Source organism: Mustelus asterias, chromosome 16, assembly GCF_964213995.1.
Source record: "Mustelus asterias chromosome 16, sMusAst1.hap1.1, whole genome shotgun sequence".
NCBI lineage: Eukaryota > Metazoa > Chordata > Chondrichthyes > Carcharhiniformes > Triakidae > Mustelus > Mustelus asterias.
The window spans coordinates 31,791,597-31,805,360 of record NC_135816.1 but is presented as its reverse complement, the minus strand read 5'-3'; the positions used below and the strand labels follow the sequence as shown (position 1 = coordinate 31,805,360).

The window sequence follows — 13,764 nt, the reverse complement described above, 5'->3', positions numbered from 1 at the left end:
CACTGATCCCCACCCCCCAACTTACAATTATATATAAAAAGCTTACATCTAATCAACCACAGTGACTTATGCAGTCACATAACTACAAATATTTCCAATACATTCATAGCTATCATATCACAAACATCGCAGTAACATCACCTGACTATTTAAAAAAAAACGTTCTCCCGCACTTAACTCACAGGACAAAATGGTGCAAATTGATATTGCGGATCAGGGCAGTGAATACGATGGGCAGCATTGCCTTAAACACAGGCTGGAATTTTACTGTCTCGCCTGCCCCAGAATCAGGGCGGGCAAGGCTCGCGGAACGGCATTCTCCATTGGCCTCGGGCAGGATTGTACGAGCCTTGGGCAGGCCAGGCGGTAAAATTCCAGCAACAATATCTGTTCTGATTCTCCTGAACTTAGGAAATAGGAGCAGGAGTAGGCCTTTCGACACCCCAAGCCTCCTCTTCCACTCAACAGATCATGGCTGACCCTCAACCTCAATGCCATTTTCCCACACTATCCCCATATCCCGTGATGCCTTTACTCTTTAGATATCTATCAGTCTCTGTCTTGAACATACTTGATGACTGAGCCTCCATAAACCTCTGGGATAGAGTTTTCCAAAGATTTATTATCTTCTGAATGAAGAAATTCCTTCTTATTTCAGTTCTAAATGATCTACCCCTCATTCTGAGACTCTGTCTCCTGGTTCTAGTCCTCCACCCCTGGGAAACATCTTTCCTGCAAGTATCCTGTCGAGTCCTGGAAGAATTTTGTATGTTTCAGTCAGATCACCCCTCATTCTTATAAACTCTGGAGAGTACAGCCGAGTTTCTTCAATCTCTCCTCAGAGAACAATCTTGCTATCCCAATGATCTGTTTAGTGAACCTTCATTGCACTCCCTCTGTGGCAACTTTCTTAGGTAAGAAGACCAAAACTGTATACACCAAGATTCTGTACAATTGCAGCAACGCATCTTTACATCTGTACTCAAATCCTCTTGCAATAAAGGCCAACATATCATGTGCCAATCTCTCATCATTTAAAAAATAATCTGCATTCTGTTTTTCCTACCAAAGTGGATAACTTCACTTTTTTTTCCACAATATATTCCATCCGCTACATTCTTGCTCACTCGCTTAGGTCAGACTAAATCCCCTTGAAATGAATTTGCATTCTCCTCACAATTCACATTCCTGTCTAGTTTTGTGTCATCAGGAAATTTGGAAATATTCCACTTGGTCCCCGCATCCAAATCATTGATAATAGATTATGAATAGCTGGGGCCTGATTTTTGCAGTATCCCACTGGTCACAGCCTGTCAACTTGAGAATCTCGCGTTTATTCCTACTCTCTGTATTCCGGGCATCAACCAATTCTCAAACCATGGCAGTATATTAACCCCCAATCCCATTCACCATAACTTTGTTTACTAACCTCTTTTGTGGGATCTTATCAAAAGCCTTACCTGAAGCTGCAGCACATTTCTCGTGAAAATAGAACTGCATTTTATATGGATGTTAAATACATTCCTCACGTGTCAGGTTCTTGCCTTCTTATACCTTTCATTCTATTCCTACAGATTTGTTAATGTATTTACAGAGGCCCATTTCCTCTCCCATCCCCACACTGCTCCTGACCAGTGCCAATGTAACTCCATCGTGTGACTGTCTACAATTACATTAAAGGAAGGTCATCCTGGGTGAAGAGGCCTTTGGCAAACCTTTTTTTTGTTGCCGGCTTGTTTGCAAGAATTGTTGCCGTGACATCATTTGTTATCGACACCACAATGACACTTGACCACAATGTCACCGTGATGGAAATGTATGTGTGACTCTTCTAACTTTTGTCTCTTCCCCCACCTCAGCTAAAAAAAAGCCGTGCCAAATGCTTTCTCCGTAAGGCAATCAATCTCCTTCGACGAAGCCTCCACAGAACAGGTAAGAAAGGTTTTGTCAAAAAAAAATTGTAATTAAAAAGAAATGTCAAGCCGGTTAAAGATAGAGTAATTATGGGTACCTGCAGGGGAGACACCGCATCTATTGTAGATCAAGCTCGAACAATGGGCGGCACATCATTGCGGTGTTTGAATCTGTTAGTGTGGAGTAAACAAAAACAACAATAGAGGAACACAATTTGTAAAAAAAAAATGGAGTTAGTACGCAATCCAGGTGAGCCAGAGAAGCAACAGCAGGTCCACCACAGAATATTCAACCAGGAAAGAGAATTTGGGCTTTCAAGAGATTGCATCTTTTTTTCACACGTTGCAGGCCTTTTCAGACTGTGCATCCAAACTAGCATACCTTTTGAACAAGAGACTCTGCCCTAAAGAAGATACCAAGCACAACACTGTACGGGAGGCAAATTGAAATAACATCCAATATTATGGCCACAAAATCAAGATGGCGGCAGAGTTCTGAGATACTGTGGTTTTTTTGAATCTGTTAGTGTGAAGTAAACAAAAACTTTTCTTTTGAACGCAATTCGCTCAAAATGCTTTGTAGTGTAGTTCAGCAAAGATAAAAAGGTACGTGCGCTTCACATAACCCCCCGCAAGCTAAGCCAACATAGGCCCCTCTTTGAAATATTTGCACGCAGTTTGAGAGGTGCACTGATCTGAAGGTCTTGCAAGACTGGAGGTAGAAGCACCTGGCAACAAGATTGGCTAACGCAGACTGTTAGGCAACAAAATACACACCTGCAAGGGCCGCACCAGTCTGTCCGTTGGTCAAGGCCAAAGCGTGCCCGGCATTTCTTAGGAGAGCTTGGATCTGAACAAAAAAAAACAAAAGAAACAAAAAAAAGAAAGCAAAATATGTGGCAAGGACGGGCAAGGAAGGCATGAAAGAAAATAGAAAAAAAAAGCAAAGAAAGCAATAGATGTTATAGCAACTGTTACAATAATTGAACAGACAAAGTAACTTGACGTTACAAAGAGACAATTTGAAGGTTGTTTTAGTAAGCCAAACATTTTACTTCTAAGCAAAGTGTGTATGCCTTTTACCACATGTAAAGGTGCTGAATTAAACAAATACAAAAGGTGTTATGAAATTAAATGTTAAAAAAGAGCAAAGCAAAAAATAACCTCGATATCTTTGCAAAAAGAGGATGCCACAGTATTCAGATAAAGCAAAGCTTTGCCTGGATGAAGTATATCACTGAAAGCTGAAACTAATCCGGCAAACCTTGCCACCCTGCCCACTCCCGCAAGAAATTGTAAAAATAGAGGATGGCTCTGTGAGTAAATGTGTGGCGGGTAATAACTCAGACAAACCAGAAATATCTCAGGTTTCATTGCTGGTCTGTGCTGACTTAGCTGATCCCAACTGGTAAGAATGGAGCTCCAATTGGCCTATAGGACAGGGAAGGAAAGAAATACGCCCAGGGTGCACTGTCTACATTTACTGGAAAATAAATTAGGGTAAAGTGCAGTCAGGTTCAACTGAGATAGCCACATCTCACCCTGTGCTTCAATCGCTTGATGAAATGCAACGCTTGGGTTAACATAAGGAACTGTTACATGAGTGAGCGATCAGGTGCTTTGGCTTGTAATGCTCATGGGTAAATTTCTTTGGGATGAATGCTAGATGAATTGAGTTCTATTTCATGTCAGGAAAATAAAGGGGAATCATTATTCAAAATGTGATTGATATGGCCACTGGGCATATCAATGCTGCAGCCGCCCCATTTCCAACACCGGTGAGGTTCTATTTTTGCCATTCGGCACACCAGTTCACAAAGATCATGGCTGCTCTGATCGTGGCCTTAGCTCCATTCTCCTTCCTGCTTCCCGTCCTCCCAAAACCCTCCAGTCCCTTGTAGATCTGTCGGACTCAGCCTTGAATATTTTCAGAGACCCAGCTTCCACTGCTCCCTGGGGAAGAGAATTCCAACTGGTAATGGGTTGAAGGGTTATGGAAGAAGGCAGGAAAATGGGGATGAGGAGTATATCAGCCATGATCGAATGGTGGAGCGGACTCAATGGGCCGAATGGCCTAATTCTGCTCCGATAACTTATGAACTTATGAACAAAGATTAATGACCCCCCCTCCCCCACCGAGAGAAGAAATTCCTCATTTTAAATGGGAGACCCCCTAACTTTTAAACTGTGCCCCTAACCCATTCAAAATAACTGCTACAGAATTCCTTGTTGTATACTGAGGGAAGGACAGTGACAGTGGTTTGACAAACTTAGTGTGCACTCCCCCACCCCCTCCCCCCCACCCCCATTTCACACAATACCAATGGTGAAAATCAAAGTTCCATCAGCTTTAACTGATTACAATGCTGGAAAAGTGTTTCAGGTCACACGGCCACTAAGGACATTTAAATATCTTAAAACATCTCGGAAGGAAAGAACAGCTTGCACATGCAACTCATTCTGATCGGAAAACTTGCACATGCAGCCTAATTTTATAAATGGAAATGTCTGTGAGACTAAAAATAAAATAATAGAACAGCAATGGGAGCCAAACCACAAATACCAAAGAAGCTGAACACAACCTTAATTCTGTTTTAAGTGTCATTTTCAAGATTCATTAAATCCTGGCCATCAAAGTTTGATCAATGATTTTGGAGAAGGGGTAATTATCTTCAAAGGCTGAATGAAATGTACGAGTGATACTTACTTTTTTTAAAAATGAGGGTTTTCTTCATGAAGACTTTTTTTTTGAACTAGGCTTAAAATGAGGATTGATTTTTCTCTCTGTCTGGTTGTATTTGCCTATATTTCTGTCACTTAGTGTGCTTGCCAGTGTGTGCATTTGTCTTTCTGTGTCCCTATAGCTGTACATGTCCTTGCTCATGTATATATGAGGTGGCACAGTGGTTAGCACTGCTGCCTCACAGTGCCAGGGACCCGGGTTCGGTTCCTGGCTTGGGTCACTGTCTGTGCGGAGTTTGCACGTTCTCCTCGTGTCTGCATGGGTTTTTTTCAGATGCTCTGGTTTCCTCTCACAGTCCAAATGAAGTGCTGGTTAGGTGCATGGGCTATGCTAAATTCTCCCTCAGTGTGTCCGAATAGGCGCCGGAGTGTGGCAACTAGAGGATTTTCACAGTAACTTCGTCACAGTGTTAATGTAAGCCTACTTGTGACACCAGTAAATAAATTTATACATGGGGGGTACATTAGCTCCAAAAAGCTGCCCTAAGTGGGTTGGGTGGGAGGTTAAAGTATTAAAAATCTGAATCCCAATCCCACAAATCAGTCCCAGGAGTCAGGCTGTCAATTTCAATATTTTATCATATAAAGCTGTTTGCCTCACCTTAATGTACAATTTTTAAATTAACTGATCAGCCGAGTTTCTTGGGCTTTGGAAATTCCAGCAGTTACAAAGGGGGAGGAAGTGCTGGATCCAGCGGGTAGATGCCTCTCCCATTTGCCTGCTGCATCTAGCATACCAACCTCATCAACTCCTTGCGATCAAACTTCCCGACACCTAGCCTTCTGATCCCAACGCTACTGGGGTATCCGACCTCCAAGCCATCATTGTCCATGAGGTCTCTGACCTCCCTCCCTAATCCCATGAGTCCTTGGCAGACCCCCACCATCATCCCAAGTCTGGTTTTGGATTTACCTGCAGCTTCTCAAGCACTTCCAACCAGACTGGGAGACGCACCTGTCAAAATGGTGGAACCCAGGTGGGGTAAAAGGTAAAGTCACCATAGTTCCTCGATGACCATAAGCTGCTTTCCCCGTTTGAGGGGGAGAGTTGACTGGCGGTGATTAAACCGGAGGATCGCCACACCTCAGGCGAGGGACAAGGTTGAGAAGGCGGGGCCCTTAGGAATAACCTCAGCTGGTACGGGAATTGAACCCGTGCTGTTGGCATCGCTTTGCATCACGAATCAGCCTGCAGGAAAACTACTGGTGGGATCTTACCTGCCGTTCATGCCACGCTCTCGCTGCAGCAAGGTCAGAGAATTTGGCCGCCAGCCTAATCTCTGTTCACTGCAGTGGGATGGGAAAATCCCGCTGGCGTGAACGATGATAAGATTTCAGCCTACCAGGATGTCCCCTCCCTCACCAGCTGTTTCCCCAGATCAACAAGTTAAAATCTTCCTGCCATGCATCAGTTTCTATGAGGAATTGGAAGTTTGCCTCTGTGTTTCTGCCTGTTTGTTTGTGTGTGTGTGTCACTCTCAAATGGTGTCTGTCTTATGTCAGTGTGTGTGTGCACGTGCGCAGGGGTTAACACTGTGGTACACGTCAGCATCACCCGATATACTTTGTTGAAGTTTTCTTCTTTCATTTTAAAGGCAGAGTCTCTTTTTCAATTTAAACCTTTTCTATCTCAAAAGAAGACATTAAAATACTTTAAATTATTCTCGAAAAAAAGCCCCACAGAATTTCTGAACAAGCCCTGCTTATAATTTGAAGAAGCTTCTCTCCTCCGTGCACCCCCCCTCCCCCCCACAGGCAAATAAAACTCTTGTCAGCATTACAACTGGCATCCTCTCAAGTTACAGACACCAGATAAACCTAAAATATTCCAAGAGAGGGAAGTGCAGAAGACAGTCAAATTTAGTCCCCTAGGGTATACAATACAATGCTGCATAGTTCTGTGTCAAAGTACAAGGTAAGTGAGCATTCACTTCATGAACAAGCACTTGATAAGTCCTTTTACTATTGTTCAAGGATGCACCACCCAAAGGTGTAAATCACGTTGAAATGCTTTATCATGACAAAGAGACGACACACAGCCCCTCTGGCTTATTTCGCCTCTTCAAATAATTAGAAAAGTTAACCAAATACTTGTGGGGTGGAGGTGGGGTGAGGGCTGGTGGTGGATTTTCACTTTTGATGCCAGGGTGGATTGTAGAAAGAAAACTCAAGCATCGGATGATCAGTTACAGCAGAATAACTGAATCTTCTTCCATTATTTGAAACCTTGAAATGGAGAGAGAATTGGGTGGCCTCCGTTACAGACCTTGCAAGCTTCTCCACCCAGTTTTCTTTTACTGTGCTCTGCCCGGGTAACAGTTTACATCCAGAACACAACCTGTCCCTTTGCCATCTTCAAAAACAGCGGGGGGACCTCCTGTAAACTGTATAATAAATCAGCACTTCTGATGATGATGCTGCCTTGCCTGAATAGCCACTCGAAGTTTATTCTCCTGAGGCCTGTCTGGCTTATAGTTTATCCCTTGCTAGAATGATCACAATGAGCTTGCTGTGTAAACTATGGCAAAATTACTTTACATAGCACCCAAATACTTTATTTCAAGACAGCCACAAATGTAAAGGCTCATAAGGTCTGCAAATAATTTTTAAAAATTTTTTACTCCCTTCTTAAAGTTACAAAGCCAATGTTCAGAGTGGACCGGGTAAACCCAAATCCATTCCTTGCTCCAAAAACCAAATTCAAAATCCAATTGAATCTAATTCATGGTCCCCAAAAGAGAGACAAACAAGATCCAAGCTGACAAGATAAGACATTACAGCCCATCTTGGGCTTGATCTGACGGTTGATCTTAGTCAAAAGGCCAAATACCTGCAAATCGTTGAAATTTTCTTCGGTGATTAATGATGTAAAATAATGCTCCCCCTCGTAACTGTGTTGAACAGTCTTGTAGCACACTCCTAACTTTCTGCTTCAAGTTATTGCAAATTGGTATTCCGTCTTTGGGGTGGGGGGTGGGGGGCAGTGCAGGGGATGGTGTAATTGTGCTAAGTGTTAGTACTTAACATTGGTACAAAATTCTTCTGGCTGCTATTGTAATGAAGGCAGTAACCATTAGTGAAATGGCTAGAAAAAACAAAAGCTTAAACAAATATCATGGATACATTGGCTTGCTAATGTTGCACAATGCGATTTCCTTCCACAGATGCACATGGTTTCACACTGCAACCAAATGAGACACACAATCATACGTCAACAACAAGCACAAGTCATGAGGTGAAAAATCGCCGTACCTGGATCAGAGTCTTGCTGCTTTTCTCGTTTCCTCCTTTTCTTTTTACCCTACAATAAAACAATTTGCAAGGTTTTCAAATCTATCTACATTCTCAGTGGCAGCTGTTCTCAGATAGCAAACATTTCTAGCATTCTGTCCATTTTAGAAAAATTACACAACAATTGATGGTGAGATTTCCCACTTTGTCGGAGTACTCCTCCAGATCCATAAGGAAGATTGAGGCTCTCCTGACTTGCACTATATCTCCTTTTTTCCCATGCAATCCTCCCTGGAAAGGAGTATGATAATGTATTGGTCACTTGAACTGCTTCGGATCGGTCAAGCAAGAGGAAGGACCATCCATAAGAGCATTAAATATAGGAGCAGAATTAGGCCATTCGGCCCGTCGAGTCAGCTCAATCATGGCTGATAAGTTTCTCAACCCCATTCTCCCACTTTTTCCCCATAACCCTTGATTCCTTTACCAATTAAGAACCTATCTATCTCTGTCTTAAATAAGAATCCAACTGGGTTAAAGGATTACAGAAGATTAATAATCTCTTTGTTTTTAAATGCTGTCAGTATTTGAAGAAATAAAGAAAAAAATCCTTCATTTTAAATGAAATGTAATTATTCACCAAAGCACTAGAGAAAGCTAAGGGCTGAGATGTGGTGAGTCCACACATGTGGACCTGCTCTGGAGGAGGCATGGAGTGGTGAAAGTTCTTCTCAAAAGAGGAAGGGACAATGAAAGGGCACATCACCCACATCACTCCTGTACACTTCCTAACTTCCAACTGAGAAGTTTAAATGTTTAAGTTTATTAGTGTCACAAGTAGGCTTACGTTAACACTGCAATGAAGTTATTGTGAAAATCCTCGAGTCTCCATACTCTGACACTGTTCGGGTACACTTAGAGAGAATTGAGCATGGCTGATGCACCTAACCAGCACGTCTTTCGGACTGTGGGAGGAAATCCACGCAGACACGGGGAGAACGTGCAGACTCCACACAGACAGTGACCCAAGCTGGGGAATCGAAACTGGGTCCCTGGCACTGAGGCAACAAACAGTGCTAACCACTGTGGCACTGTGCCGCCCCCAAGCCACAATCATGGGGGCTGTCACTGCTAGACAGAAAACAAATGATTAGGAGATGCTGCAAACTTGAGGCGAACTTTAAAAAAAAGGAAAAAGAAATAGAATATGTTTTTTTTTTAAGAAAAGCTGACTGAGCGAATGGGGAATATCTATGCACTATTTGGCCTTTTGGTATTTGGAGCTAACCTTTGAAATTCTAACATGAGCACTTTGTGGTTTCTCCGAAGGCGGAACATTTCGTCACCACAGTGTGCTTTGTTAGTGTGGGACCCACTGTACTTCCTTTCCGATATAAGGACCAGGAAACATGACCTAGTTTCTCATTCATGTCTCGCTCGATGCCAAGGGCATCAGCACAAAGAAAACACTGGGAACAAAGTATCAGAAGCCTGAAAAAAATTTACAAAGATGATGAAGAAATTCCCATCAGAATAGAGAGGGGGGGGAGAGGGGGAGGGGGGAAAGGGGAAAGGAGGCAGGCTAGTTGCCAGCTTTGCACTCAGAAAGAACAAACAAGTGAAAGTGTTTGATCTTCATGCCGTCAGACTATTCCATATGAAAAAATATATGGCACATTCCGGTGGATAGAACCGTCAGTGAATTCAACCTAAAAGCAGATAACTTACAAATCCCATCACTTATTTACATTATAGTGAAAAAAACACAACATCGAGGATGGTTTTGTCTGAGTGAATGGAAAATCCAGCTAGGTTTCCTGCAGAAGATTTTCTATCAGAGGACTAAGACCTTGCTGCTTTTGTTTCCTCTTTCTGAGGAAATTCTCACCCTTGATGCTGTATTTACTCCCAGAGATATGTGAGCTGGATGCGAGCACCAGCCTAGTCTCTTCGGAGACATCTAAAGGATTGGATTATCATACGTTCATTTTTGGGAATGAAATAGTCTCCAATTTGCCTTTCAGAAAACAAACAGAAGCTTTGCTGCTGGGATTAACCCCTCAAGATCATTGCATGCAACCAGTTTGAGGCATTGTCCATTCTGGATTTTTAAATTTTACTTTTCTTGCTGATATCCCCCCTCCCCCCCCCCCCCCCCCACCAGCATCACATCCCCTCACTGCCGCCTTCTTCTCTTAAAATCATTTATTCCTTCATTGTCCGTTGCTCTTCCCTAACTTTCTTATGAGGAGATATTGGGTTGACGAGGCCTGTATTCACCAGTTTAGAAGAATGAGAGGGGATCTCTTTGAAACATATTCTGACAGGGCTGGACAGATTGGACGCAGGGATGATGTTTCCACCGGCCAGGAGAGAGATCTAGAACAAGGGGTCACAGTTTGAGGGTATGGGCTAGGACATTTAGAACTGAGATAACTTCTTCACTCAGAGGATGGTGAATCTGCAGGATTTTCTACTATAGAAGGCAGGGAGGGGGCAAAGTCACAGAATATACTTAAGATGGAAATAGATAGATTTCCAGACTCTAGAAGCATCAAGGGGTATGGGGAAGAGCGGGAATATGGTGTTGAGGTAGAAGACTGTCATGATCACATTGAATGGCAGAGCAAGATCGAAGGGCTGATGGACCTACTGTTTACTCATTCAAGTGGCCATTAATCATGTGTGAACCTTGATGGTGATCTTTAGCAGGCCATTAATGTGGAATGGGTCCTGAAGCCTGACCCTTTCCATACCAAATATCTACACACATATATGCATACATGTGCACAAATGTTTATATGCTCACATATATACGTGTACACAAACACCAATGTAGTTACACACACGTGCACATACCTTCAATAGGGGTCATTGGACAGAATGGGGTGCCCTTGGGTCATTTTCGCCTCCTAGTTTATAAGTGTCAAAAACGACTGTAGCAATCCAACTGATATCAGTTGGTAGAACTGTGACAGGATCAAGTTTTCTGCTTTAGGGCGGCACGGTGGCATAGTGGTTAGCATTACTGCCTCACAGCGCCAGGGACCCAGGTTCAATTGCGGCCATGGGTGTCTGTCTGGGTGGAGTTTGCACATTCTCCCCGTGTCTATTTGGGTTTCCTCCGGGTGCTCCGGTTTCCTCCTACACTCCAAAGATGTGCTATCCCCTAGTCAATTCAGATTGGCCATGCCGAATTGACTAGGGGATAGCAGGATAATTGGTGGGATTACGGAGATAGGGCCTGGGTGGGAGGATGCAGGATTGATGGACTGAATGGCCTTCTTCTGCACTGTAGGGATTCTAAGATTAATATCCTGTTTGTGTGATGTTCCTTTTGGGGTGAATTTTGTCAACAATGTGTCCTGTTTTCAGCATGCTTGATGTTCATGGCCTAAGCTAACTCTCAAAAAGGATTATTCAGGTTTAGTGATGAATGAATTTGATGAGATTTGCGATTGCTGGTAGCCTATCCAAGGATTTCAATCCATAAATTGTGCAGAGAAATGAAATAGAATTGTTTGGATGGCATCATATACTATGGATTTTCTGGCCCCATCCACCACCAGGAGTGTCCTATCCCACCAAAAGTCAATGGACTTCTGGCTGAGCCGCCTCACTGCCCACTATAAAGGGGTCAGAAAATCCCGGCCTCTGAGAAGCCCTTAAAATTGTCTCGAGAGATTTTTTAGGTATGATGAGAATGGGAAAAACATCGTTAGAGTTACAGATATTCCTGACTACAACAGATGTGGACAATAGCATAGTAAGATAGTGACAGTTCTTATGCTAGAGTTTGTCTCAGAGCTGTTAAATGCCGTCTATGTAATATAGTGGCTCATCAGGCGGGATTTTCCAGCCGTGCTCGCCCCGAAACTGGAAAATCCTTTCCGAGGTCAATGGAAATTTCCATGGTCCGCCTCTCGCCGCTATGATTCCTGTGGCGGGCGGAATGGGAAAATTTGCCCCGTCGTCTATTGTAATTCTTCTCAAAGCTTTTTCCTGGATTTCCCAACCTTTTCCCTTTACCCAGCCACTCCTAATCATATTTTGACTGGATGTTGTATTAACCAATAAAGATGAGTTGTTGCTTTAAACTAAACACCTTCCTTTAATCCTCATCACACCTTAGAGAGTTTTACAAACCTAGCAAAGCTCCATGAAAAGTTGCCAAAAAGCCGGTGGACTCCAATGCATTCTACAGTGCTAGAAGTATGGACCAAAGAGTGCCACACTGGACCTCTAGTCATTGTTGCCAATAAAGGGTACTTTGCATTAGCTCAATGTCCTTTGACAAAGGAGGGGGAAAGTTTGTTCAAGGTTCTGTTCTTGACTGCTATCCAGTGACCTAGCTGGAAAATGTACATTTGTGGACATTCGGTGAAAATAAAATTGACTGCGATGCCCTCCTCAACCAAATACCCTGCCAAAACTCCCTGCCGAGTTTCACTCATGGAAACTGGCCACATGGTCAAGGAATTGAAAGGCTACCGGCATCTCTGGAACTGTGGTGTAGGTCAAGTTAGTGCTTTCAGGGGAAAAAAAGGGGGAGAAAAGATATATTGGTTATAGATAATGATCTGTCTTTGAAACAACCTGTAAAGTATAGCATCGTAAGTGTAGGAACAATGTGGAGCACAGAAACCGTCAAACAGAATGTGCCCTGAATGTATCGAACGCAGAGCCAGCTAAGAATCTACACCCAGTCCACAACCTGAATACAGCGAGGCCGTTACAAGGCAGCTTCAGTGCCTTGAAGATAGGAGATCAAAAATGAGCCAGTTTCACACTTCTAATTGTTAGTTAGTTGACCTTGGTTAGAAAGTGTATATGGGTGAAGAGAGAGGATCAAGCTTAGAAATGATCTCCTCTCCGTGGTTAAATAACCTTCAGAACTTGCTGACTTGCCTCATGTGAAGAATAGCCACTTGGTAAGGCACTGAGGGCTCCCGACACCCGTGGGGTCACCACCTTCAGAGGAGGAGAAAAGGGGGAGAAAATTGGGGAAAATATAGATGGTGCTGTTATATTCCAGAAAATTCCACTGTCCAGTCTGATTAGAATCAGCTGCTTTCTACTTACTAAATATTAGCAATAATTGGCTTTTTAAAAAAAGTCAACTTACATAGTTATCCCTGGCGGACCAGCCTGGGTAAAGCTGCATGTGTAGTTGTCGTTCTTTCCTTGCCAATTCATAGTACTTTGCCTGTTCTTCACGGGAGAGAGCGTGCCACTGTGCAAATAGAAGTACAACAATGTAGGGTTTAGAAAACTCATATTTAGCCATTGTCACGTGTGAAAAGTGTTTCTCATCATGGTATCTGCATGATACTTCAGAAAATCTGTGTGGAAGGCTTCGACTGTATGTCCATCAGAATTCCCCCCCCCCCCCAAACTTCCTATTTCCTTGACTTATCAAGGTGGCATTCATAGCCCAGGTAGCTTTCAGCTGTTTCAGGGAAATGAGCTGTCTTCAAAGGGCGTCGGACATCATATCTAACACCCCATTAACAACAGTCATTCCATGCACAATGTTATGCTGCCTCAGACAGGGAACATTAATATTGATTCGGATGCGATCTATTGATCTCAAATAGGAAAGCAGAACAGAATAAATGTCCTAACCGTTTCGCTTCGACTGGGACATAAGTATGCCTGAATCCTGTGACACAGTAGCTAATTATGAAGTCTTTATTCAAGGATCTGCTTGAATCAGGACTGCAGAACACTTCTAAAAACTTAACAAGCTTGACACATTCAATACCCCTGCTGGAGTATCACTGGTGATTTAGAATATAATTGCTCTATGTTAGATTGAGCCAAAGAGATCAGGCAGGTCCTATGATTTAACTGATCTCAATTTGAATTGTGCTTCTTT

At 43.0% G+C, this 13,764-nt stretch overlaps 1 protein-coding gene across 4 annotated transcripts in view; it reads right to left on the bottom strand.

The window, feature by feature from the left end:
* tcf7 (transcription factor 7) overlaps positions 1-13,764 on the bottom strand; it is a 218,694-nt gene that overhangs the window by 20,363 nt on the left and 184,567 nt on the right. For 2 of the 4 annotated variants that reach the window (XM_078230839.1, XM_078230841.1), the window contains 4 exons: positions 13,012-13,119; positions 12,795-12,857; positions 7,908-7,956; positions 2,012-2,084 (listed from right to left, as the gene is read on the bottom strand). In XM_078230839.1, coding sequence (XP_078086965.1) covers positions 2,032-2,084; positions 7,908-7,956; positions 12,795-12,857; positions 13,012-13,119 — 273 coding nt within the window. In that variant the 3' untranslated portion in view covers positions 2,012-2,031. Of the gene's footprint in view, positions 1-2,011; positions 2,085-2,690; positions 2,764-7,907; positions 7,957-12,794; positions 12,858-13,011; positions 13,120-13,764 lie in introns of all 4 variants that reach the window. The other 2 variants (XM_078230842.1, XM_078230840.1) reach the window with 2 other exon arrangements.